The sequence below is a fragment of the Sarcophilus harrisii genome, chromosome 2, assembly GCF_902635505.1.
Source record: "Sarcophilus harrisii chromosome 2, mSarHar1.11, whole genome shotgun sequence".
NCBI classification, from domain to species: Eukaryota; Metazoa; Chordata; class Mammalia; order Dasyuromorphia; family Dasyuridae; genus Sarcophilus; species Sarcophilus harrisii.
In genome coordinates, this window is record NC_045427.1 from 157,697,461 (window position 1) to 157,725,172 (window position 27,712).

The following is a 27,712-nucleotide window of genomic DNA, read 5'->3' on the forward strand; positions in this document are numbered from 1 at the left end:
GATGCTGATACTACTAGATTCAGCTAAGTCGCAACTTCTTGGAGCCTTAATTTCTCATTTGCAAAATGAAGGACTTTGATTAGTAAACTAATATTTATTAACTTCCTACTTATATACCAGACCCTGTTTTAAGCTGTAGAGATTCAAAGAAAGCCTAAGACAGACTCTTTGTCTTTGTGAGACAATAGGGAAACATGGACAAACATGATACCCCACATAGCAGATTAATTTAGAGATAATCAGTAGGGAGAAGACACTAGCATTTAAGGGACATAAGGAAATTGGGATTTTAGCTGGGACTTCAAGGAAGCCAAGAAGCAGAGATAAGGCGGGAGGATATCTTAGACACAGGGAACAGCTAGTAAAAATACCCAGAATCTGTTGGAGCATATTGTGTGAGAAAATAGTAAGGAAGTTTGTGTCACCGCATCAAAGAAACCCGTGGGAAGGGTAAGAAAACTAGAGAGGGAGAAAATAGCCTGCGATAGATTTTGAATGCAAAAGTGAGGATTTCATGTTTGATTATAATTTTCTGAATAGAGGAATATGACGTATTGTCCAGGCCTCAGGTGATTTTATCTCTAGTCATTCTCAGTCTGCCCCGTATTTTGTGAGCGAGAATTAGCTCTCTTCCTTCAAGTCTCGGGTAAGAAATACTGAGGGAGTTTATATTAATGTCATTATCTTGTCTATTTTCAATTCGTTCTTTCTAGATCGTACTTGTACAACTTGCGGGCTGCTCTCCTCCCCCTCCCCCTTCCTCCCACAGCCCCCCTTTAGATTCCAAGCTCCTTGAGAACAAGGGCGGTTTTTTGGAATCCTCCAGACTCGGCACAGGGCCTGGAACAAAGGGGCGCTTAATGTTTGTCGACTTGACCCTAAAGACTTTTCCAGATCTAAAGCTCGCCCCTCTCTGATTCACCTTTTTTATTTTTTTTAATTTTTTATTATATTTTATTTTATTTTTTTTTTAGATTGATAAAAGAGGTTTATTATCGGGTTTGGAAGGAAGGGGACAGGTGGAGGTAGAGATAAGGAGGGCACCGGACGGAGGGGCCCGATTCACCTTTAGGACGAGTTAAACCGACCCCCGGCAGAGGGAAACAATCTGTCCTTTTTAGGATATAAACGTAGCCGCACCGAAGCGGGCGAGCCAGGGTGAGAAGCTTCCAGGCCAGTCCGGGGTCTGGGAGTCACGCTTGCGCACTAAGGCTCGGAGACCCCGGCAAGCCGCGTTTCCCCTCTCCCGCCGGGAAGGCAGGGAATGAGAGGAGGATCCTCCCCTCCCCCAGAAACCTCCGGCGCGCGCAAGATTGCCCAGAGAGCCCGGAGCCAGCGCGAGCGCCAGAGCTCAGTACCTGCCAGGCCAGGCCGGACCAGGTGAGACGCCGGGCAGCGAGCTCAGGCTCCGCGCCCGAGACGCCCGCTTCCTACCACGTGACTGACCCTGTGCCCAATAGGAAAGGATTACGTCTTTCGACGCGGTTTCCTCACCCTGGCAACGGGCGAGTGACTGGTTCCGGTTCTGCGAGGGCTCTGCCGCTGCGGGTGAGTCCTTCTCCCCTCCGCGCCGCTTCCCCCCCCCCCCCTCCCGCTCCCGCCCTCGTCCGCGTTGGAGGGAGCCGGGGTCCTCGCTCTCTGGCTCGGAGGCGGCTTGGGCTGGAGGGATGGAGGGACTCCTCGACTCCCGAAGAGGCCGGAGCAAGGGAGAGAGGGAGGGCGGCCTCGGGTAGCGGGACCCCATCTCCTTCCCGCCCCTTCTCCGTTACATTTACCTCCACTTGGAGATGTAGGACGGGCTAGACGCGGCCTCCAGGCCCGGGAACCACGGGGGGCCGTGCCCGGTCATCTTTGCCTTATTCTCCCTCTCCTAGCCCACGGCCCCCCCTTTTCCCGCGTTCTCATCCTCCACTTTTTTCCAGGTTCAATTCAGGTGTCACCACCTGCAGGAGGAGTTTCCCGAGGCTCCACCCCTGTGGTTATTCTGTGTCTTATGTCCCTGTCTCTTCTTCTCACTCTCTCCATCTGTTTCTCTCTTTCTCCGTCTCAGTCTCTCCCCCTTTCGCTACCTCCCTTTTCTTTACCTCCCATCTTTCTCCGATCCCGCACCGCTCCCCACCCCCACCCCTTTTCCCCATTTCCTTGCTCCTAAAATTACTTTGTATTTATTTATTTAGCAGTTTACATGTCTGCTGCAGCTTGGCCGAGGGGAAAGAGGACTGGAGAGCACTGGAGTTGAGGATTTGGGTTCAAATTATAATTCTGCTGATTACTGCTTGCGTTGACCTTTGTTAATTCACTGTCCTTGGGCCTCAGTTTCCTTATCTACAAAATAAGGAGAGAATGATTGAAAGTCCTTGAGTTAGGAGAGGTGGAGGGGCAGAAATGTTCATTTTTGTGTTTTTATTTTCGATTTTATATCGAATTTATATCAAATTCCTCCTTGCTTATTTCCATTTATATATGCTCAAGGGTATGAATAGAGGTAAATAGCTGTCCTTTCTTCCTCCTCAACTGGAAAGTGGAGTGTTAAGTACTAACAATCAATCTATCCACATTTATTTTGCCTCTCTCTTGTTCTGGGTACTAAATGCTAAGCACTAAAAATGGTTTAAGATTGTCCCTGCCCTAAAGGAACTCAATCTAATGGGAAGTTGTTTCTGCTACTGCTGTTCCAGAGCTGATCCTAGAGTTTTCTTGCCAAAGATACTGGAGTAATTATTTATTACTGGCAAGAAAATTGAGTTCCTTTAGGGCAGGGACAGTCTTAAGCCATTTTACAGACTAGGAAACAGAGGCACACAGGATTAAATGATTTACTTAGGGTCACACTGCAGGCCAGATGAGTTAGTTTTCCTGATTCCAAGTCCAGTGCTCTAACCCATTGTGCCACCTAATTTCCTGGAATGGGGAAGATAACACATGAAAAGAATAAATAAAAAAAAAATAAAAATATGAAAATTAGTTCAATTTGTTTACAGTTTCTTGTTTTTATATCCTCAGCTCTGAGCATAATGCTCTGCTTAGTGCTTTGTTCAAGGAAGCAATTGATAAATTTTATTGAATTAAATTTAAGTAATCCTGAAAGAACAGGTAAGATTTGGGTATTGTGATGAGATGGGAATATATGGTGGGAGACAAAAGTACAAAGTATCTTTGTAGCACAATGGGTAACATAGCTTATCATAAGGTATAACTTCAACTTTCATTAAAAGAAGCTGCTTTGAAATGCTAGGAAGGGAGTAGGTCTCATATTAGAGGTCTTTAAATACCAGACTTATATTTTGATTTTTATTCATTAAAAAGTGTGGTACTATTGAAGGTTTTTGTTGTGGATCTAAGTGACATTTTAGGAAGATTAGAATAAAAGGCAAGATGGATATATCTTAGTGGATATATCATACTTGCTTTGAAGTCAAAGACTTGTGTTCAAGTTTTGCTTCAGATAGTTTTTGACCATAGTTGAATCGTTTAACCCTTCAATGCCCCCAAACTCTTGTCAAACAACATAATTTTCAAATTGTTGATCCTCATTGATAGAGGAATTTTTGAACTGGGAGTTTCCTACACTGATGAAATTATTCATCTAAGAACCTCTAGATGGCATAGTAGATAGAACATCAACCCTGAAGTCAAAAGGACCAGAGTTCAAATCCAACCGCAGATAGTTAATGTGTTCTAGTTGTGTGATCCTGAGCAAGTCACTTAACCTCACATTTGTCTCAGGAAGAAAACACAAAGTAAAACCAAAATATACCAATAAAAATCTATTTAAAAAAAGAAATTATGGGTCTAGATTTTCTTTTCAAAAAGCTGTTGAAAACAGTAAGTGTTCTTGGGATATATTGACTTCTTTTATAAAGTGAATAGTAAAGAGAAAATTAAGTATTAATGTTTTAAGTAAGTATTCACATATTAGCATTCTTGAGGTGCTCGCAACTGATCAGTTTTTTTCATTCTACAAGCCATGAAATTTTAGAGGTGAAAGGTGCCATGAAGATCTAGTTTCTCATTTTATAGGAGAGAAAAATGAGGCCTGGTATTTTATTTTCTCAAAATCTAATTATTGCTAGAGTTGTAAATAGAACCTAGTTCTTTTAATTCTTAGTCCTTTGCAAGTTCCACACTATTGACATACTTTTAATGAGACTTCTCTCCTTTAGAAGAAGTCTACTTCCTGGGAAAGAAAATAGCAAAGTAGAAAAAAAGAATAAAAATATTAAAATTCAGTTTATTCACAGTTTGTATTTTCATTTTCTCAACTCTGAACATAGTGCTTTGCTCAAGGAAATGATTGATAAATATTGAGTTTAAGTCCTCAAAGAATAGCCAGGATTCCTATATTGTGATAAGATGAGAAGGTGGTAGTAGACAAAAGTACAAAGTATCTTTATAGCACAATGGGAAACATAGTTGGCAGAAGGTATACTTGGACTTAATAAATATTTGTTCCTTTTCCTTCTCTTCTCCTCTTTTTCCTCCCTCCACCCCTTGTATGTGATCTCTGCCCATTGGATTGAAAGTTTAAATATCTGAAGTCCAAAATTTATTAAGCACCTATTACATACTAAGCAATGTTCTAAGTGTTAACAAATATTAATTCATTTGATATTCACAACAATCCCTTGGGGAGGGAGGGAGAGGGATTATTATCCCTATTGTGGAAATTAAGGAAGATAAAGTCTTAACTAACTTGCTCAGAATCATATAGACAGCATAAGAGGCTGGATTTGAACTCAGATTGTCTTCATTCTATCCACTGTATCACCCATCTGCTTCTAAAATTGGATTTACCATTACATTTTTTCTTATTATTAATTAGATAATTAAATAATAATTGAATATTATAATACAATTCTCTTATTACTATCTTACTGAAGATACCATTAAGGAGTGTGTGTGTGGGGGTATTTATTAATAAGTACTTATTAAGCACCTATGTCCAGATGCTAAGTGCTTTACAAATATCTTATTTAACCCTCCTAACAACCCTGAGAGATTTTCTTAAGTTTAACACATGAGGCTTTTATTAGAGAAACTTATTCCAAAACTTTTCTCCTGGTTTCCTTTTGGCTGGCTAGGGTTGTTTGTTTTTGGTGGGTGTATGTGGTCCTCCCTCTTAAAAAATAATAATCTTTTATTTTCAAAGTATATGCAAAGAATAGTTTCAACATTCATCCATCTTTGCAAAATCTTGTGTTTCAATTTTTTTTCCTTCTCCCCACCCTTCCCCTAGATAGCAGATAATCCAATATATGTAAAGTGTGTGCAATTTTTTGATATATATTTTTACATGTATCATGCTGCACAAGAAAAATCAGATCAAAAAGGAAAAAAATAAGAGAAAGGGAAAAAAAAAGCAAGCAAATGACAACAAAAAAAGGTGAAGATGCTTTATGTTATGGTCCTCATTCAGTCCCCACAGTCCCCTTTCTGGATGCACATGACTCTCCATCATAAGTCTATTGAAATTGGCCTGAATTACCTCTTTGTTGGAAAGAGCCACGTCCATCAGAGTTGATAATTACATAATCTTGTTGCTGTGTATAGTATTAGTATTCTCTTGGTAACCCCCCTTTTTAATTTCATGTAATCAGAGTCATCCATTTATTTCCCATGATTGCTTCAATTTTTGTTGGCCATAAACTCTCTCAACCATATATCTGACAGGTATATTTCTCAGGTTCCCCTAATTTACTTATGATAGCAGTTTATTTAAATAAGGAGAAATATCAATCTAGAATTTTATTTATGCATGAAATTCCTTGAGTTTTAAGTTACATAAAGACTAGTACTCCAATGGAAACCATTTCTGTATGGTATACTTTTTCAGAAACTTAAGTCATACCAAACTGCACAGATTTAAGTCATTTAATAAAAATGCAGAAAAGGATGGATTAGCTGCCATTTGTTTTTCAAAATTTTGGAGAGTTTTAACAGGTAATAGCCAGGGAAGTATAGAATGTGTTTATATAAAATCAGACATCAGTAGTTAAAAAAAAAAAGATAGGAGAAAGAAAAAGAATTCTGTTGTCAAAAGTTACTAGTTATCTGACCCACAGCTCTTTGTATCACATTCATTCTAATCGTGACCCATAGACTACTACTTGTGTGACCTCAGGCCAGTAATATAATTCCCCTGACCCTCATATCAAAAGGTTGGATTCATTCGAACTCTACATCTGACATCCTGTAACCAACCTGGGATTTCATTTCCTTATCTCCTAAATGAGAGGTTTGAACTAGATGTTTTCCAATGTCTTTTTCAGCATATATAAGGCATTTATAATCCCTAGTACCTATACTGTACATATTTTACTTAATGCTGTTTGAAAGCTCAAATAAGGGTGGTTATTTTTCCTTGAGTTTGAATGCTAATAGAGGACCAGATAGGCATCAGCACCATGGTATAGGTGTGGTTGCATTTATAGAAAACTTGATCTTTGATGTTGCCATCCTATTAAGATCTTTCTGGTCTGTTTTCTTTCATACTGTATTTTAGTGTTAAATTTGGACTATATACTCGGGTATATGTATGTATAAATACACATATACAATATATTTGTTTACATATAGATGCACATATACATACATTTGTTGTTTGAAGTTTTTTTCATGCAAATTTAAATATGCAAAGGAATTTACTCATTTTCTTCATTCTTCAGTCTAGTATTTAGATTGGTGATCTTAATGGCAAGCTGATTATCTCTTTGCACAGTTATTTTATGATTCTCATAGGAAACAATGTAAGCAACCTATACAAGGTAAGATTTGTTGCACATAAGGAGATGTTCTAGTTCTCTGACGTTATTTACCAAAAAATGTCTGAATCCTCTGGATGTATTTTATCTTTTCATTGTCGTTTGGCTTACCTGTTTTCCTTTGATCTTAACATCTCAATTTGCAAAAATAGTGAGAAAGAGAATATAAAAGTTTCTCATTATTTTTATAGTGCCCAGTGTATACTAAATGCTACATTTCTTGTGGTCCCTGATTGCCAGCATTTTGCCTTTCCCAAACTTACGTATTCACTTTGTATAATCTTCTAGAAACATTTCTGTTTAAAAACTTCTGAATGTCCTAATTACTCTCCTTTTCTCTTTATCTCTGGATGTAAAAAAGCACACTTTCACATTCCTTAGAATTCTGCACATAAAATATACTTAGCATTCTATCCCCTTTAAAAAATGTATTTTAATGGATCCTTTAGTAATTTTGGTTTGGATGTTGCTTTACTTTTAATGTTAAATATTTTACCTTATTTCAAATGACTGATCATGACCAGCTTGGAATAAATACTTGTATTAAAATTATTTAAAAATATTCATTGAAATAAATAATTTTTTGAATGAATGTGGACATTTATTGATTGTGGATTATTAGTTTATCAGTTCCTTGGAATGAGAATCTAAAAAGTGTTCTTCAAAGTGGGGTTTATGACCTTGAACACCATAAAATATTAGATATTTGATAGAGGCTGAGTGTTGTCTTTGAAAAATAGCATATACATTTTTTTTTTTCACTCTTCATGCTGGGAAGGACAGAGGTGAGAGGGAAGAAAAGTATAAGATGTATTAAACTCACTTATAAAAGTATAAGATGTATTAAAACTCACTGATAAGAATATTTTTCTGATTGAAAAATTTATAGTAGTTATTTCCTTCTTGATAGTATGATACCTCTGCTAGTAATTATTTGGTAATTTGAAGAATTTTAATTTTTCAAATATGTGAAGATAACTCTCTTATTCTCCTAAGTCTTCTCTTCCTCAGCTTTTAGTCTGGATTCTTCAGGATCGTAGAGAATGGATCTATCACTCCTTGTCATACTGTCGAAGTTGCCTCTTTTGGATACTATCCAGTTTATCCATACTGTATTCTTCCTAAACAATGTAATCTAAAATGGAACACAATATTCTAGAATAGTGTACAGTGGAATTATTATTTCAACAGGCAAAGGCTATACTGAGTATCAGTCCATATGCTTGATTCAGGAAATAGAGAGATGAATGAACTCTAGAGAGTTGGTGAAAGGAATGGGTAAATACAAGGAAAATACAAAGTAATTTCAGATGGAGGGTATGCATTAATAAATGTGGTATAATAAAGGGGTTAGATTCCTTTAGGTATATATGGTACTTGAGTTGAATTTTCAGTGGAGTTCCTGATTCAGTAAGTAAGAGTTGAGGAGAGAGACAATTCCAGGTAAATCAGACAGCAAAAATGTGGAATTGGAAATGAGTCATATCAGGAACAGCAAAAAAAAAAAAAAAAAAAAAAAAAAAAATCCATTTAGCTACAGAATAAAAGATAGGAAGAGGAAATAGTACCAAATATTTCTAGTCAGATAAGGGTAGAGCTAGATTGTGAAGGTTTTTATATGCCAAATGGAAGTTTCTATAGTATTTCAAATTTGAATCATCAAAGAGACATTGAATAAAGGCAATAAAGAGAAATTTTCTGAGCAGGGAAATGATACAGTTTGGATTACACTTTAGAAATATTAATTTGCAGCTAGAGGTATTGGAGAGCAGAGAGATTTTAGATTGAGAGACCACCTAAAATCTGTTGTAATAGTTCAGATGATAGGTGAAAGGTGCTTTGAGATTGAAATAACGGGTAGATTCAGTGGAGTTGTTTGTATGGACAGCTCTCACTAGAGTGAGAATTTGCCAGGATAAAGTATGGTATTGTATTGGTATCATGCTGCCAAAGAAAGGGCCCTGGATTTGGACTCTTAACACACTACTTTGTGACCTTAGACAAAACAACCTTCTTCAGCCTCATTTCCTCATCTGTAAAGTGAGGGAGTTGGATTGGATCATCTCTGAGGACTCTTCTAAGTGCTAATCTATTTGATTATTTCTACCACTGTAACCTGTTGCACACATTCCCTTCTTTTCTTTGGACAGTACAACCACCATAATCTGACCTACTGAAGTAGTCTGCTGATTAATCTTTCTGCTCTCTCTACTTCAGTATATTCTTTATAGTCATCAAAGGAAAAGTCTGACCACATCATTCTGCTTCTTTATTCAAAAACTAGTGATTTTCTGTGTACCTCCAGGATCAAATATAAAATTCTTTATTTGGCTTTTCAAGTTTGTTATAAGTTGGCCTATATCTAAATTTACAGTTTTCCTGTGTCTTTCTCTCCACATGTGTGATATGGCCTTTTTGTGATTCCTTGCACGTGAAAGTCGATTTTCCAACATCAGACATTTTCACTGGCTATTTTCCTTTTGACTGAAATGCTCTCCTTCATCTCTACCTCCTAGCTTCTCTCATTAGTTTTATCTCCACCAGATCCCAGTGATACTTATAAGGTCAAATTTATCTCCTTACATTAGGACCTATAGTTTTTCTTTATTTCCTGCATTATGATGTGTGCATTTGAGGCTATATGTTTTACAACTGGTTAAATCTCTTCTATGAACTTCTTGGTATTTCTATGCCATCTTGCTTTGTAGATATGCATATATTATTGTTATGTCTTCTTACTTAGAAATGTAAAACACTATGCAAAATTTTCTTACTGGAACATATCAGGTAGATGCCAACTCTGTTACTTTAAAATTTCAAAGTGTAGTCCAGAAACCCAAATCCCATAGACTTTTTGTAACCAGTTATTCACTATGCAGATTTGCTTTTCTCTTTTTCATCTTCAATTTCTTGCCCAAGATTTTATTTTTGGCAGTGCTATCATTTGTATCCATATCAGTCATCAGAAGTGAGTGGTCGTTCCTTTTGACAAGTCTTGAGAGGTTCTGGTCATATACTTAAATATAATGCTCTAGGAACTCATATATCTTTAGTGTTTTTATCTGGTGCTTAATTTACTGCCTCAGTACTCTTCATCAGGGAGTTACCAACCACCACAATTCTTCTAACCTTTAATGGATGTTCTCTTAACTGACAGTATCTGATGATTCACTATATCATTGCTTGGAAGACAAATAGCTGTTGCTTCTTCATATCATCTAATTCTCTTTTAAGAGTTTCATCTTTATTTTTAGCTCTAAGAATTCAAAGGTCCTTTCCTTCTTCCTCCTTCTGATATTTTTCTATTTTCCAGCCTCAGGAGGTAAGTTAAATTTCCTCTCTGCTTCTTCAGTTCTTTTGTTTTCTTTGCACATGAAAAAATTTCAGAATTAGTTTTAGTCAGAATTTTGTTCAGTTCTTTTCAACCTCCCACCTTCAACCTCCCCAGCTGAAAACAGAAGAAAAACAAAACCCAATACAAACATGTATAGTCAATCAAAATAAATTTCTACATTAACTATGTCCAAAAAAATTGTCTCATTCTTCACTGAGTCCTTCACCTTTCTATTGAGGTAGGTTACATGTTTCATCAGTCCTCTGTCATCATGCTTAGCAATTATCTTGAAAAGAGTTAATTCTGGTATCTTTATCTTTTCTATATTGTTATTTGTTACTATTTTTCATTTCACTCTGTTTCAGCTCCTTCAAGTTCTCCCTTTCCTTCATTATTTCATATAGGACAATAATATTCCATAATATTTAGATCTCATAATTTATTCATCCATTTCCCAATTTATGGGTACCCACTCAGATTCTCATTCTTTGCCTTATAAAAAGAGTTATAAACATGTTTGTTCATCCTTAGATTTTGCTTTTCTTAGGGCAAATCTATTTTCCTTTTAATTCTCCTTGTCTTCTTTTTCCCTTCAATATTCTTTTTGAGTGAACTATTTTTCTTTTCAGCTCTGTATGTTTTAGTGTATGTATATTCTTTTGATCAGTTCATATGAGAATGAAATTCAAATGTCAGTTGATCTCACTACATCTTTTTTCCTTAGTTGAATAAACATCTACTTGTGTACCCTGATTGTGAGATATTCTCTAACTCTCCTTTTCCTCCCTACCCAATGCTTTTTGTTTTTTCCATTTTTTCCTCTTGAGAATTCTTTCATTTCATTTATAAAAACATTTTTAATTCTTATCAGTCAGCTGGAAAGAACTATTGTTTCAGAGTGGCAGAAGTGAAGACTCCCCTTTGGTCTAGAATTCCTGTTAAGGTTATTACTCTTCAGGCAGGTTAGATGCTAGAACTGAGATCCTGCTGTATTACTGGTATATGAGCCACATTGCTGCTGCTTCTTTCTGAATTGCCTCCATTCCATTTACACTTTCCAGTTGGGAATACCACTTGCTATTAACAGGTTCCTTTCTCAGTCTGTCCTGGATTTGTGATACAACTGGGTAATGACAAAACCTCCATTTGGTACCTGTCCCTACTTTGTGCATATCTTTTGGGCACTGAAATGTTCTACCTATGACTGACATTCTCTTGTCTCCATTGTCTACAAACTTCTCTTTTCTTCCTGTGCCAACCTAGGCTGGACAAATGATTCACTTTTTTTTTTTTTTGGATTTCCATACCAAGATGTGGTCTGATGCATTTTCTAGACCTGTTTGGAGCTCTAGTTTATTGGTATCTTTTGCTTTATCATCTTGATTCCCCCATTCTCTGGGACCCTATCACTACATCTCCTCTTTCTCTTTAATTCCCATCCCCTCCCCTCCATATGAAAGACAGAATCCTATAAAATACCCAGAGCAATACTGTATAATTTAACCAACCTTTGTGAATCTGTTTTTATGATGAAATGTGTTCAGATTTCCAATGTAGGATTTTAGGAATGAATTTAATTTGGTAATGAGAGTAGGGATTTCAGGGGTCAAAACTACTAATCTGTGATAGAATATCTCAGTTGGTCTAGGATGTTCCGTGAAACTTGGAAGTGAAAACTCCTTAGGATCTAGAGGTCAATAGGTATGGTAGACATGATTTTCTTTGCCTATAAGTATCCTTTCCCTCCTTCTCAGGTCACCTTTTCTTTCTTTTCCTCATATCCTTCTATCAAACTAAATCCTTTATATTAAATCATCCTCCTTAAATGTTTCCTCTATTCTTTCTACATTTTTCTTCCTCACAGTTAACATCTGGTCTTTCTCTCAGTTCTTTATCTTTTCAAATCACCATGAAAATTACTTTATTCATCTCAAGACTTTTTTCTTTTTTAATTTGTTTTTACCACATGCTCTCCTCTCTTGAAAATGAGAAGTAGAATCTGCCTTTCGAATTGTGGCTTATGAAAACCAGCACATTTTCCAAATGATGAAGAGGAGAAATTTCATGAAGAACTCAACAGAATCCACCAAAATCAACATGGACTTCTGATTCTCATTCTTAAGTGAAAAAGTGTGCATAAGAAAGGATAGTTGGGAAAAAAAGTTTAAGTATAGTTTTAGAAACACAAGAGGCTAAAGCCTGGAGATTACTCAGAAGCTTACACCAATATTTTATGAATAGTTTTTTTTTTTAGAAAAAATTTAAAGGTGATAGGTGTGATGAACAACAAACCAAATCACAAAAATGAAATTGAGTATATTTGGATAGGAAATAGCTAGATGCTATTGTAAGAATTGTAATAACAATCTGGTGTTTGTTTGCTTTCAAACCACTGACTAGTTAATGTAAATATCAAAATCAAATAAAAAGACTAAAGGCTAAAGATTAGAAGATGATGCTATGAGCAAGGACTTTATCTTCTTTAAATGAGTAGTCTATAATAGAAAGGTAGAGTTGGGAAAGGGAAAAAATAAAAATCTTAATTATATTTTTATGCAAAAGTTGAATAGATTTAAAAATTGCCACTACAGAATAAGCCAAAAGATTCCAGAAGCTATTTAGTCTTGCCAGCAAACATTTAATTTTTCAGAGCAGAGGAATGTTAGCCAAAGGAAACAGTGTTTGGGAATACAAATTCCTTCACAAAACAGACATATGGCAAAATTCTGTGACCAGTATTACCCAGTAATATAAGAAGCAAATAATTGTTCTATAGAAAGCTTAGTATGAGACCAAACTGAGCCCACATGTTCTCAAGAAGCCTTTATTAATAAAATTGGCAGGAAGGCAACACCTATGCAAAAAATGGAATACTACAAAGGGCTTCTGTTAAGAAAAATAGAAAACTCCCTCAATACTTTTTGAAGCAATTGAGGTTAAGTGACTTGCCTAGGATCACACAACTAGGAAGTGTTAAATGTCTGAGACCAAATTTGAACTCAGGTCCTCCTGACTTCTGACCTGCTGCACTACCTAGGTGCCCTTTCCCTCATTACTTTTTTGAGGACCTTAAATTTCTAAAGTGATATTTGTTTCTTCTCTTTCTATTAGAATGTTAGCACTGCATTGTCATACAGCTCCATTCCAGTTGATGAAATACATATATGCCTTTCCATGTTTTTCTTGACTCTTGTGTTCTTATTTCTTCCCAAGTTCTTCCCAACTCTGCTCTTCATATCTGATAATCAGAATTGTTTGAAAATCCTTTATTCAATTTAAAGATTCTCCCCCAGACCTTAATCTCATACTCATATTTGAAGAGTAGTTTTTTTAAAGTTATTTTTGGTTATAAGCCTATATCTTTTGCCTTTTGAAATAATGTATTTCATGATCTCCTCTCATTCATAATAGAAGGCATCAGATCTTGTGTGATCCTGCCTGTGATTCCTTGGCACTTGCACTGCTTTCTAGATGCTTGTAGTATTTTCTCTTATGTATGAGAGTTTTATTTTGACCATGACATTCCTGAGATTTTTCTTTGTGGAGTTTCTTTTAGCAAGTGCTTGTACTCTTTCTATTTTCTCTTTACTCTTTTGATCTAATAGATCTCAGCAATTTTTATTTATAATTTCATGAAATATTGTGTTCAGGCTTAAAAAACAACATAGTTTTCTTTTGAATCTTCATTTATTTATTTTTTTGAATTTAAAAAAATAATAGCCTTTTATTTTCAAAATATATGCAAAGATAGTTTTCAACATTTACTATTGCAAAACTTTGTTTCAAATTTTTCTTCTTCCTGTCCTCCAGCCCCTCCCTTAAACAGCAAGTAATCCAATATAGGTTAAAAAGGTACAATTCTTCTGTATATATATATATATATTTCCACATTTATCATGCTGTACAAGAATAATCAGATCAAAAAGGGGAAAAAAATGAAAGAAAAAAAAAACAGAAAGCAAACAACAAAAAAAGTGAAGAAAACATATGTTGTGATCCATATTTAGTCCTGACTGTTTTTTTTTCTGAATGCAAATGGCTCTTTCCATCACAAGTCTAGTGAAATTGGCTTGAATCACTTCATTATTGAAAAGAACCACATCCAGCAGAATTGATCATCATATAATCTTATTGTTGCTGTGTACAATGGTCTCTTGGTTCTACTCACTTTACTTAGCATCAGTTCATGTAAGTCTCTCCAGGCTTTTCTGAAATCCTGCTGATCATTTCTTATAGAATAATAATGTTCCATTACATTCATATACCATAACTTAATCAGCCATTTCCCTACTGATGGGCATCTACTCAGTTTTCAGTTCCTTGCCATCAGAAAAAGGGCTGTCATAAACATTTTTGTACATAGGATTCCTTTTCCCTTTTTTTTGATCTCTTTGGGATAGAGACACTGCTCGATCAGAGGGTATGCACACTTTGATAGTCCTTTGGATATAATTACAAATTACTCTCCAGAATGGTTGGATCAGTTCATAACTCTATAACTTACAATTCCACCAACAATGTATTAGTATAATCCCACATCCCTCTGAACATTTATCATTATCTTATGCTGTCATCTTAGCCAATCTGAGAAGTGTGTAGTGGTATCTCAGAGTTGTCTTAATTTGCATTTCTCTCATCAATAGTGATTTAGAGCATTTTTTCATATGACTAGAAATGGTTTTAATTTCTTCACTGAAAATTGTTTATATGCTTTGACCATTTTATCAGTTGAATGGCTTGTTTTCTTATAAATTTGAATCAATTCTCTATATATTTTAGAAATGAGGTCTTTATCAGAATCCTTGGATTTTCCCCTAATTTTCTGCTTCCCATCTAATGTTCTTTGCATTGGTTTTGTTTGTACAAAACTTTTTTTACTTTAATATAATTAAAATTGTCCATTTTGCATTTCATACTGTACTCTAGTTCTTCTTTGGCCACAAATTCCTTCTTTCTCCATAGATTTGAGAGGCAGCCTATGCTTTGTTCTTCAATTTGCTTATAATATCACTCTTTGTGTCTAAATCATGAACCCATTTTGACCTTATCTTGGTTCTCTTCTATTGTATAATATATGATAGTTCTCTGGGAAAGAGCAGGTTTTCTGGAGGCAATCTTAGTTTCAGTTCCAAGTAATAATCACCACAAATACAGCCAGCTGATAAAATCTAAATGTTTATTTTCTCCTTCCTTGATTCCAAGAGCTCTTGCAGCTTGTCCTTTGCTTCTGCCTCTGCTTTCTTCAGCCTCAAGCCAGCACAAAGGTGGAAGATGGAATGAATCTGACTTTGCCTCCGAGAATGGGCTTGTGAGCTTCTGTATCTCCCAGAGTGCTCTGTGTCTGGCCCTGAGAGCTTCTTACTTATATGCTGTTCACTGAGTACACACTGGAAAACCATTATTTGTTGTAGGATTAAATCAATTCTAAACTAGATTTAAACATTGTCTCCTCAATTCCACTTAGTACCTTGTTTCAAGTTCTGGGCCATAACATCTGCTTGTAGGATCAGATAAATCATACTAAACTATGCTAAATTAGGCAACTGACATCACTTTGTAAGGATTCTAACATCTCCTGCTTTCATTTGATTTAGAACATAAGGTGGTCATGACCTTCCTGATTTCTCAAGGAGGTGAGAACCCCCAAAAGAAGGTGATTGCGCCTTCCCTGACTGCTCAAAAAAGAAGTGAAAACATCATAAAAAGAAGGTGGTCACACCCTCCCTGACATCTCAGGAAGGGAGATGAAAACACCAAAGGAAATGGAAAATCAAATCAGATTAGTGGGTTTCTGAAGGGGCTCATATGAAACAGGTATACATAAATCCATCAACATGGGAGGCATTACACATAATTACATAAAATACATAAGCACATAGCAATATAACACAGGCTAGTAGTAATGTAACAACATGAATCAACATGAGAATTTATACATGTCCATAAGTCCTAGAAATAGTCCAAAAGGAATCCATTGTCCATCAGTTCATGTACCAGGAATCCAATAATTCCTGCAAGCTTTGAAGTACTGCAATAGTCTCATCAACAATTTTTCATCTCAAGAAATCCAAAGATTCCTGCTGGTTTTTCAAGAACTGAAACAGTCTCAGCTTGTGTTAGGGAATCCAATGATTCCTGAAGATTTTAAAGTTCTTTTAACAGTCTCATTGTCAGCCATGCTCTTTCAGTGTCAGATGTTTCGTAAATCTTCTTTGTTTTGAGGTTTTTCTCTTTTTCTGTTTCTCTCTGATGGACAAGGCAAATATGGTTTGTTGGCATCCATTTGATTCCTTCTCTATCTGCAGCAATACAAGCAAACCCTCTCTCCCAGGCAGTTAACCTATCTAATTCCCTTCTATTTACCACTTTTGGGATTTCTCCTCATCATCTGGCAATTTTATTAAAGCTGTTTGTACTGGATACTGCGCTGCTGGTTTAAAAAGCCTGTATTCTCCGCAACTGTAATCCCTTGATGCTATCTCATTGCTTTTCTGTTGGTTGATCATATAATCTCTTTGTGCCATGTGATTATTTTTAGGTTGATTGATCACATCAGAGTCCTGCCCTTCCAAAGACTCTCTAGGTATAACCTCAGCTGCCATCATGCCCCATCTGTCTTTTGATTGATATTTTGGGGCTGGGCCCTGCCTCTCATTTCTCTGGGTCAATCTACATTCCGAGGCCCAGTGAAAGCTTCAGTTACATTTTGGACATGGGGTTTTGGGTTTTCTCTCACCCTGTCCTCTCACTCTATCTCCATATCTACACTGAGCTCTAAAATGTCCTATCTTTCTACACTGAAAAGACTGACGATTTTCTCTAGAAGTCCCTTGCCAAGAGGGACCCTGTCTTTCCATATTCATCATAGTTTGGGTATAATAAGCATTTGTGCCCACTGTGGCACAGCGCCTTATGATCTCCTCTAAAGGAACATTTTTAATGTCTAGTCCCCATATAATTCTTTTGCAAACCTCATTGGCATTTTCCTTAGCCAGATGTCTGGTCATTATTTCTGTAGCTGCATTATCTCCAATGGTTCTTATTACAGCTGTTTGCAAACGTTCCATAAAATCTGTAAAAGGTTCAATGGGACCATGCTCTGTTTTTGTGAAGGCTTCCCCTCGATCTTTTTGTCCTGGGAGGGAACCCCAAGCTTTTATTGCAGCCTTAGAAATTTGCTCATACACTGGTATGGGATAATAAATCTGTTCTGAATTCTCTCCATACTGACCTTCACCAGCTAATTGGTCAAAAGTGATTTGTACAATAACTCCAGTTTGCCTATTTCGTTGGGCTTGAATCCTACATAATTCATGATACTCCAAAAGCCACAACAAATTTTGTCCCAGTTCTAAACATGTTCTAGCTATGGATTTCCAATTATTCGGGGTTAAGATTTCATAAGACAAATTATCTAGTAACAGTTTAACATAAGAGGATGTAGCCCCATAAAGAGTGCAAACCCTTTTTCAAATCTTTAATTTTTTCCAAATTAAAAGAGTGTATTTTCTCTCCTTTTGACCTGAAGAGTCAAGCTTTTCAATCACAGGATATGCATTTATAAAATCAGATATGTCTTCTCCTTCATTTTTTGCCTTAATTAATGCCTTTTCTAATCTTATCATATTCTGCTTCACAGGAGATGTTGATTGTGTTTTTGCCTCTCTCCCTCTCCCTTCTTCCTCCACCCATGAAGGGTTAATTGAGGGGGGGAGGGTCATGAGATGTAGAATGATCTAATTTCTTCTGCTGTGAAGTATCACACTCAGAATTGTATTTAACTCCATTCTTATTTGATTCGGAATTCCTCCTTTTCACCTAGTTTAGTTGGCACCTCCCCTTCCTGCTCTTTTCTTCTTTTTCTTCATTCTAACACTTAAATAATTTCTTATAGCCAGTTGTATTAAATTGTATGTGTATAAAATGTATTTTTGGAAATTGAGTTTGGATGAGAATTGTAGTATTCACCTAGTTGCTCTCCTACTAATTTCCACTCATTTGGATCCAATTCTTTCAAACCAAGGAGATGTGAACTTTACAGTTTTAAAAGATCAATGACATGTTCCCAGGTTATAATTAAACCTTGATTTTTTATAAGTCCGGCAATGGTCTCTGGACATTTTCCTTGAACAGAAACAGAAAGCTGTTTTCTAAACATCTTTCCCATCTTAGCACTCACCCTAATTTCTGGGTTGAGGAGACTTTTCCACTGGATTCAGGATCAGAGGTTTTTCCACTGAGATCAGAGTCCTATTAGTCTCACGTTCAGGGCGCCAAATTGTGGTGTTCTCTTCTTTTTATAATATATGATGGTTCTCTGGGAGAAAGCAGGTTTCACGGGGAGGTTTTCTGGAGGCAGCCTTAGTTTCGGTTCCAAGTAATAATCACCGCATGTTATAGAACATTAGGTGTTGGTTGGTGCCTAGTTTCTGCTATATTATTTTCCAATTTTCCTAGCAATTTAACAACATAGTTTTCAAGTTCAGTGATTTTTAAAGTTTCTTGATGGCTTATTTTCCATGTCTGATTTTTGATATCAGATAAATTAAAGCTAATTTTTCAATCTTTTTATTTTTTTTCTAATATTTTTTGTTGCCTTGTGGAGTTAATTGGTTTCTGTTTGATTTCGTTTTTCAGAGAATCTATTGCTTGGCAAAAATTTATCATTCTCTCTTTAGCTATTTTTTTCTCCTTAGAATTCTTTCTGCTAGGAGAATTCTTGTTTCAGCTAAGTATTAATGTAGTCCATGTGGAAAATCCATTTTTTCCCTTTGAACTACTGCTATCAGTTACATGTTTGTTCACTTTAAAAAAATTTCTAGATCTTCAATAAATTTTTTATACTGATTGTTATTCTTTTTGGTTTACTTATTTTAGGAGAAATTTTTTACATTCCTAAATTGGAATCTTATGTCAGTGTCAGGGGCTATTGCATTTTTGGTTTTGATGATTGACACTATAATTGTGGCTTTTCCCCCCCTCTGCGGTTCTAAGTTTCTGGGTGTACTTCCACCTTCCTAAGGTAGCCCCTTTGGATCTTTGAAGTAAGAGAGCACTGGAGCTTCAATGCCTTCTCTGGAATCTTAGGATACTATTGAGGAATTCAGGGAATGTGGACCAGGACTATCTTGGTGTGAATCTTCTGATACTCCAGCTCTCCAAATCTATTTCCTTCTCAGTGTGTCCTCCCCTAATTTTGGTTTGAGTGCTGGAATGGTATAGTGTAGACAGAGTCATTCAGTCAGGCATTATGATCAGTCACACAACTGACTAAAAGGTATATAGAACACAAAATTCCATAGTTTATTGTTGATTGCCATCCAACATTTAAATGTATATAGCAAAATATAAGCTTAATCTCCACAAAGAATCCCTTAAGAATATGTCATATGATACAAGATTCCTTAATAAACATAACTAAGTAATCATAGTGTTCAATCATATTGAAATTATTAATATCAAGGATTATATATGTAGGGAGATGTATCCTTGGCATACGTGTTTTCCACTATCATCAAGTCAAGGCAATAAGCATTTAATAAGTGCCAGATGTCAGGCACTGTGCTCACCTGGAAATCCAAAGAAAGGGGGGGTGGGGAATAGTTCCTCTCCTCAAGGAGTACACAATCTAATGGGGGAGACAAATACAAATGAAACAAGGATTTTGTATTGATAGCAAAATTCTCCAGATGTTTCTGTGTGATGGTAACATTGTACTGATTGTATCAAGCCCCAGAATGTTACAGGGTTTTCTCATTGTGATCCATGATAACTGAAAAGAGCATCCTAACAATCCATCTGGAAAAACTAAATAAAAAATTCTTGCTTTCTGGAGTTTAATGTGTGGTTGGATGGTCAGTCATGTACTTTTGGGCCTCACCTTAATGGGGTTCTGATTGTTAACACTAGCCTACCCCAGCCTGAGTTCCACAGAAGTAATTAATCATGATTTCCCCTAGTACAATGAACAAGTCAGCATATTCTGTAACCACATCACTAGTTTACCACATGATGGTTATTACAAAATATAACACAGCAATCAGCTAATAAGAAAGTAGTATCAATAGAATATAGAACTGGACATTGGACTGCAAACCTCAGTAAATCTTTTGCCTGACATGGCACCTGTGCAGTTCCCTTTTTATGTTGTCCTTGAGTGAACCTACACTAGTTATAGTGTAACTATACATTAATGCCCTGCTAAGTGGGCTTTTCTGCATGCATCCTGGATAACCATATGCACACTTCTACCAGGGTTTAAGACTTCCCCATATTAGCAAACTCCTCTTATAACCTCCTAATTTACGTATCTTGTGATGTAATCAGTACCATTTACTCTATAAAAATCCTCATCTTTTGTGGGCTGCTTCAGGGATGTTGGCTTGACCCAGTTTGTAAATCTCATTAAAATGTTTTTGCTTGGATTGGAGACTGAACCTGAATTCTTTGAGAGGTAATACCACAACACATACTTGGAGCTGAACATTTTTGGTGCCTAGTGTGGGGTAAAGAGTGACTCAGATTCTCTCCAACCCACCTCTTTAGTTGGTATCCCACAAACATCTAGGAAAGCACACCTGGGAAAACTTGGTGGGACTCTTTGGGCCCAGTTGCTGTAGGCCCCTGTGTCTCGGAAATTCCCTCTGGATAGAAGACACTACATTTTGGGAACTTTGTGATGAGTCCTTGTACTCAATGAGCACCTATGCTCATTGTCTTCCCTCTCTGTAAGATGCCATGTGGTAAGGCAAGTGGCTATAGTGAGGATTTTTTTTTAGGTTTACAGGACCTTAAAAATGAGATGTCTTTTCTTTCCTTCCCTCCTTCCTTTACTACAGCAGGGTAAATAGACAAAGAGAAAGAGAAAATATACTCAGAGCAATGAAGGCTATCTGAGGTATGATGTAAAAGCATGTTGCCTTGAAAGTTTTCAGAAATTTAAAGTTGCCTTGAAAAATTTAAAATGCAGTCAGTTAGAAAAACTTATATACTAGGGGAGATAGATATAGTTACTAACTCCCATTAAGCTAACCATGAGAGATTATAAGAAAAATAAGAAAATTAAGACACTTTCACCCCTGTGAGCTCAATACTAGCCAAGTTGGGATACAGAAATAAAGTTAGATAATTAAAGTTGTAGAACTGCTAAAAACATCTTAGCAGACTTAATATTTTTCAGAGATTTTAGGTTTTTCAAAATTTCTGATTCAGAGGTTTGGCAATTAATCACTGAGTAGTTGGGCAGTTAGTCATTTTTAAGATTGCTGACGAGAACTCCTGAGACAACTCCTGAGGCAATTCCAGGAATTCACTTGTCTTCTGAAACATTTTTGTGAGTTTTAAGGTACCACTCTATAAAATTCATTTTAAGGACAAATAAGGATTGAATCTTGTAAAAAAAAAAAAAAAATTTTTTTTAAAGATTTTGAAAGTAATTGACAAGATTAATAGCTTCATTGTTCCAGGGCAGAGAAGGAAAGTTAATTGGCAGAAACTTGATGTTTATGATCAGAGAATCACTGAAATGGGTTACTAAAGTCATTTTAGGATTAAAAAAGCAGGAGAAAAATAAACAAAAGGAGATTGGAAAAGATCTGTAGAAATCATTTAAAATTTTTTTCATTATAGATAGAACTGTCACACTTGATCCCTAACTTCCCAGTTATTGATGAGATATGGGGGAGGTACAAATAGCAATAAAGAGAAAAAAGTGGGGTTTTGAAAATATGTAAAAAGGAAAAATAAGAAGCGACCAGATTTTGAAGAAGGTTTAAGTGCCAGAGGAGTTAATTTTATTCTAAAAGTAATAATAGTGAACTATTTGAGTTTACTAAATAGGAGAATAGCCTGGTAAAATCTAAGTTTTAGGAAAATTATGTTGGCAACTGTAGAGAATGCATTAGAGTGGGGAAACACTTGAGACTCAGAAGCTTTGTTACAGGTTAATATAGCAGATTAGGCAAAAGTTACTAGAGATCAAAACTAATGTGAAAACTATGTGAGTAATGAGGTAGAGTAGTTGGAAAGGAGATATTGTAAATGTAAATATCTGCATATAGAAGCATATTGAGCCAAAAAAAGGTGACTGAGAGAACATAACTAATAGTTTATAAATCTGTTTACTCTTCTATATAAACTTTAAAAAAAAAATTAAACCTTTTTATTTACAAAGCATATGCATGGGTAATTTTTCCATCATTGACCCTTGCATAACCTTTTGTTGCAAATTTTCCCCTTCTACCTTCCACCTTCTCTCCATCTGGCAGGTAGTCCAGTATATGTTAAAAGATTTTCTATACATGTATTTCAACAAATTTATACATGTATAGAAAATCTTTTAAGAGAAGGTTGTATTTCATTCAATAGAGTATAGTATAGTAAGGTAAGTGAAAAATCAACAATAACAAGATGCAATTTTTGGGGTGGCAATCCCTATGCTTAATTATCTTTTTTATTTCAATAGATGAGGAAATATTTGCAAATAAATATGTATATAACAATTCTAATTCTAATAATGATTTTTGTGCACAATTATCTTTGCATGAATTTATGTAAGTCTTTGGTCAACAAAATACGTAATATCTGTATTGGTTTTCCTTTAGGGTAATTCCTCTTCTGAGTTTAATTTTCGTTGGAAATATGCAGTTTTTTCAGTAGAAGATGATAATTGTGGAGAATGATCATGGAGAAGGGGATGAATTCAGCAGAAGGTCTTCCTTCCAAATCACCTCAGGTTGTGGCTGTTAAGGTAACAGCCAAAGAGCATGAAACAAAATCACCCCATAAAGAGAAGCGTGTAGGATTTGTGTTGGTGCATGCAGGTAAGATGTGAAAAGATGAATTTGGAAGATTATATTTATATATACATACAAATATATTATATATGTATATATATAATGTCAAATATGACATGTCTGGAAATAAATTAAGAAATGAATTTTACATATGGTGCTGAGAAGTTCTGCAAAAGAATTTGAATGAAACAACTGAGTTTGGTATAGTGAATTTTAAATGTTTAAATTAGAATGTTTTGTGAGGCAATCTGTTGAAACTATAGTTGATACTGTTTTTGCTTTGCCATCTGCAATCTGGGAGACAGAAAAACCAAGCTGGAAAGAAGAGATTTTTCATAATCATCTTGAATAGCTCATTTATTTTGTAGATGAGAAAAGAGAAATCCACTGAAGTGAATTGTCCAAAAATCAAGCAGCTGGTTAGTAATAAAACCTGGTTCAAGGAGGCCTCTTAATTGCTAGTCTAGTCTTTTTTTCTCCATGCTGTACTTTGACCCCTATGATTTAGAAATAAGTTTGATAGATACAGAGGCACATTAGTCTGAAGCTATGCAAAAAAACCTAGTTTCATTTTCTGGGCATATTCATTGTGAATTGGTTACTACTTTTTGTTGGGGTCTGGGAGTGGAGCTGAGCCATTTTGAGAAGTTAATACTTATAATACATGGTGATGTATAGCCTTACTAGGTCATAAGATAGCTTACCCTTGGTTTAATCAAGTATGTAATTAAGAATATTTGATGTTTTTAAATGTTCAATAATATATGGGTCTTCTTGTACCATCCTGAGTACTTATGAACACTCAAAGATCGCTGCACCTAATGCTACTGTATAAATTATATATATATGTGTGTGCGTGTGTGTGTAAATATACACACACATACATATCAATGTGTATATATCAATGTTAGATTTCTACATGGGGACAAGGTGTAGCTGATGACTCCACCTTTGAAAGAGGCTATCCACTATTCTTCTGCTTCAGCAACAATGGTTTAATGTGTATTTTTATTTTTTACTTTACAAAATTCATAGTTGTATAACTATGATTTTGCGGAGAAAGATAAAAGGCACATCTGTTGTCATCTGACCCTTTTGTTTGATAGCTTACTTTGTTAGTCTTTAGAATGTATTTTGGTTAGGCTTCTGACCACACCTTTATACTAAGACTGCTCTTTTAAAAGTTTTCATTAATAACCTCTTTATATCATATTCATGGTGCTCACAATACTCCTCTCTAATGGTATATCACTTGTTTGACCTTTCTTCCTAGAATTCCTTGTTTTGTAGTCTTCTACCTGGCTCTTCTGTTTCACTATTCCATATTACTCTATCTTGAGTCTTCTCTTCTTTTCCTACATTCTTTTTCTTTGATGCAAAGGATTAAATTATTATGTTTATTCATAGGACTCCCAGTTTTATATTTCTAGTCTCCACCTCTCAATTTCTATATTTAAATTTCTAATTCTGTTTTAACATTCCCACATGGATGTTTTCCTGGTATCTTAGGCACACTATATACTGACCTGAATGTCATCTTAATCCTAAACAGACTTCGTCTTCTGACTTTATTTTTTCTTTTGATATTACCATATTTCCAGTCATCAAGGTTCTAAATCTCTGGGTCACCTCAGACTCTCTCTTTTGCCTTGCCCTTCACATCTTGCTTAAGGTAGATTTTACTTTCTAAATTTCTTTTATTTGGCTTTCCTACCTCTTGTTGTCTTCATACTAGTTCAGATTTTTCTCTTATCTCTTCTAGATTATTCTAACCTTAACCAGTCTACCTGCCTCTAGAGTCCTTACCAAGAGTACCCTTTTTTAACCTTTCAAAATAATCTTTCTAATGAACAAATCTTCACTATTTCCCAATTCAAAAATCTTTAGTAGTTCCTTGTTGCATATAGGAAAATAAAAAAGTGAACTTCTTTGCTTCTATATATACACATGTGTATATAGATGTATATATATACATGCATGTATGTATGTGTGATTGTATATATATATATGTACACACATACATATTCAGCTCCATTTCACATTACTTCCCTTCATAAATGCTGTGTTCCATTCCTTGATCTTGTCCTGCTGTTTCTTGGTCCTGTGTATCTGTGAAAGCCATTCTCCCTCCCTGAAATAAATGCCCTCTTCAAGCCCTTCTTGGTTCAGTCCCTCTTCTCTCCATAGTATCTTCCTTTATCTTTCCTTGGCCTCACTAGTGTGAAAATGTTCTTTCCTTTCTCAAATTTTCTTAGAATATTTTGTATTTCTTCTTTTATCCAAACATACTTTATATTATATTTGTATTATAATGTGGTATGTGTAATGCACACACACACACACACACACACACACACACATATATATATGTATATATTGTACCTGTCTGTCCCTTTGCCTTATTAGTTAGTAAACTACTTGAAGCCTATTAAAAAAATACCTAGCCCCTACACATATTTGGGCATTTAATAAGTGTTAACATCATTTGAATTGAGATCCTGGTACATTGAAAGTTTTGAGAAAGCACCATGGTGGAAGGAAGACTAGGTTTGGAGTCAGGTGACCTGGCTTGACACTAGCTTTAATATCTACCAATTGTGTAAAAACTTTATTTTTCTGATCAAGGTTTCCTCATTTGTAAAATGAGTAAAATAATATACTTCCTTTTCAGAGTTATTTTTATAACTCTGTATATATTTATAACTTTGTAAATCTTAGGATGGGGTAATGGGATATTTGATTTCATTGGGTTAGTGTTAGTAAATACCTGTAAGGAGAAATTACCTCCAAAGCGGATTGTCTTGTTTGCAGCTTGTGACTTTATATATTTGAAACTGTTTGATATTATAATGATAGAGTATTGATTAGTTTTCTCCTCTTATAGGTGCAGGTTATCACTCTGAATCCAAAGCTAAAGAATATAAACATGTATGCAAAAGAGCCTGTCAGAAGGTAGGACAATTTTGTTTTTTTTTAAATTCTAAATAATAAACCTTTTCTGTTTCATGTATGGTTAACTTGCTTCCCTTGAATTTAATTTACTAGGGTTGTATTTGTGAAATATTTTGGGTTTGTTCCATCAAGTTGTTGTACTCATATTCGTGGGACTTTCTTTCTAATGCTAGTTCTTTTATCCCTATAATAAACTATGTGTTTTTGGAATTGATTTATTGCTTTAGACTCCCTCCTCACCTCTTGTACATAAGTAGGCACACATATCCTTTTGTAATACTCTAGAAAAGCATGAAGCTCTATAGAAAAAGCAGTTGCAAAGTATTTACTCTGTTTTCCTGAAGAGTTTTACCAAAAAAAAAAAAAACAAACCCAAAATTAAAAGGTACTAAAGTTTGTGAAATTCTTCTATATTTTTCTTTATGTTTCTTATTACTTAGTTTGTAACACAGCAACTTCATTGTCTTTGTGGTTGTTTTAACCATTTACTCTGCCTCAGTTGTGATTTTTCCTTTGGTTTTTGAGGTTTTGCTCTTTTTTTTTTTTTTTTCCTAAAATATAAATTGTTGGATGCTAACATGGAGTATTTGGATCATATTAGAAGAATTATTGGATTTATTTTCATTTTGATCTTGACTGTACTTTTTTTGCAAGCACATCTTCCAATAGTTTTACACAGATGGATGTTAATATAGTGGATTAAATAAATATAGGTCTCTTGGTCCTGTTTTATTTATACAGATTGAAATAGTCATTATGTTATATTAAAAACAAACATCTTTTGCTGTGATGAAAATCCAGTATGAATATTTTGAATACAATAACTATTGATTTTATTGTTATATGTTTTGGAATTTAAATAGAGCTAATAAGTATGGAATAGAAACATCCCATTAAATATTCTATGATTTTATATTGTTTCAATTTTCTGATTCAAAGCATATACAGTATGATATAAGAGAAAGTACAATACAATGGGATTCAGAGGGATTTAATTGGGATTTGATTAAAATTGAATCTGAACTCCACCTCACTGTGTGATCTTGTTCTCACATTTTGTTACTTCACATATGAAGATCAGACTAGATGATTTCTGAGATCCCATCTAGATTTTAAATCTACAAATCTAAATTTTTAAGAAACTACATTGATGTCCTAAATCAATTTTTAAATGAAATTGCCACCTACTTTTTCTGCAGGCCATTGAACAACTACAGGCTGGTGCCCTTGCAACAGATGCAGTGACTGCAGCTCTAGTTGAACTAGAGGTACTTCTTAACTTCTTTAAGTTACTTATGTTTTATTGAAAATATCTTTCTGTTCTGTATTGCTCAATAAAGTTGTTAGTAATTTATGTAAATAGCTCTTGCCATCGACCTCAAAAGCAAATCTTTATAAAACATGTTGGAATCCATGATGTCAGCAGGTTTGTTTCAGTGAGTTTATTTTTAAAAGACAATTAGTTTTGGGGCAGCTAGGTTGGTGCAGCGGATATAGCACTAGCCCTGAAGTCAGGAGGACCTGAGTTCAAGTGTGATCTCAGACACTTAACAGTTCCTACCTGTTTGATCCTGGGCAAATCAATTAATCCCAATTGTCTCAGCAAAAAAAAAAAAAAAAAAAAAAAAGACAGATTTTTAAAAAGACTTTAATTAAACATAAAGATTGAAAATTTAAAAATTAATAAAACTCCAAATAAAACCATTAAATCTGACCTGTTTACTTTTTAATAAAACAAAAAGAAACTTTAATAAATAACAATGTAGCTAATTTGATTTTTCTCCCTCTAATTATATGATTAATAAAGTTTTGGTGCTATTTAAAAAATATATAATCAGTATCATTGTTTTGGTTTTTCCATTATTAGTAAT

General features: G+C 35.2%; 1 protein-coding gene across 2 annotated transcripts in view; it reads left to right on the plus strand.

Moving 5' to 3' along the window:
- Positions 1 to 1,257: 1,257 nt before the first annotated feature.
- Positions 1,258 to 27,712, plus strand: part of TASP1 (taspase 1) — a 253,668-nt gene continuing 227,213 nt past the window's right edge. For both annotated transcript variants that reach the window (XM_003758180.4, XM_031951085.1), the window contains exons 1-4: positions 1,258 to 1,548; positions 22,698 to 22,916; positions 25,774 to 25,841; positions 27,041 to 27,109. In XM_003758180.4, the coding sequence (XP_003758228.1) occupies positions 22,772 to 22,916; positions 25,774 to 25,841; positions 27,041 to 27,109 (282 nt within the window). In that variant the 5' untranslated portion in view covers positions 1,258 to 1,548; positions 22,698 to 22,771. The remainder of the gene's footprint in view (positions 1,549 to 22,697; positions 22,917 to 25,773; positions 25,842 to 27,040; positions 27,110 to 27,712) is intronic.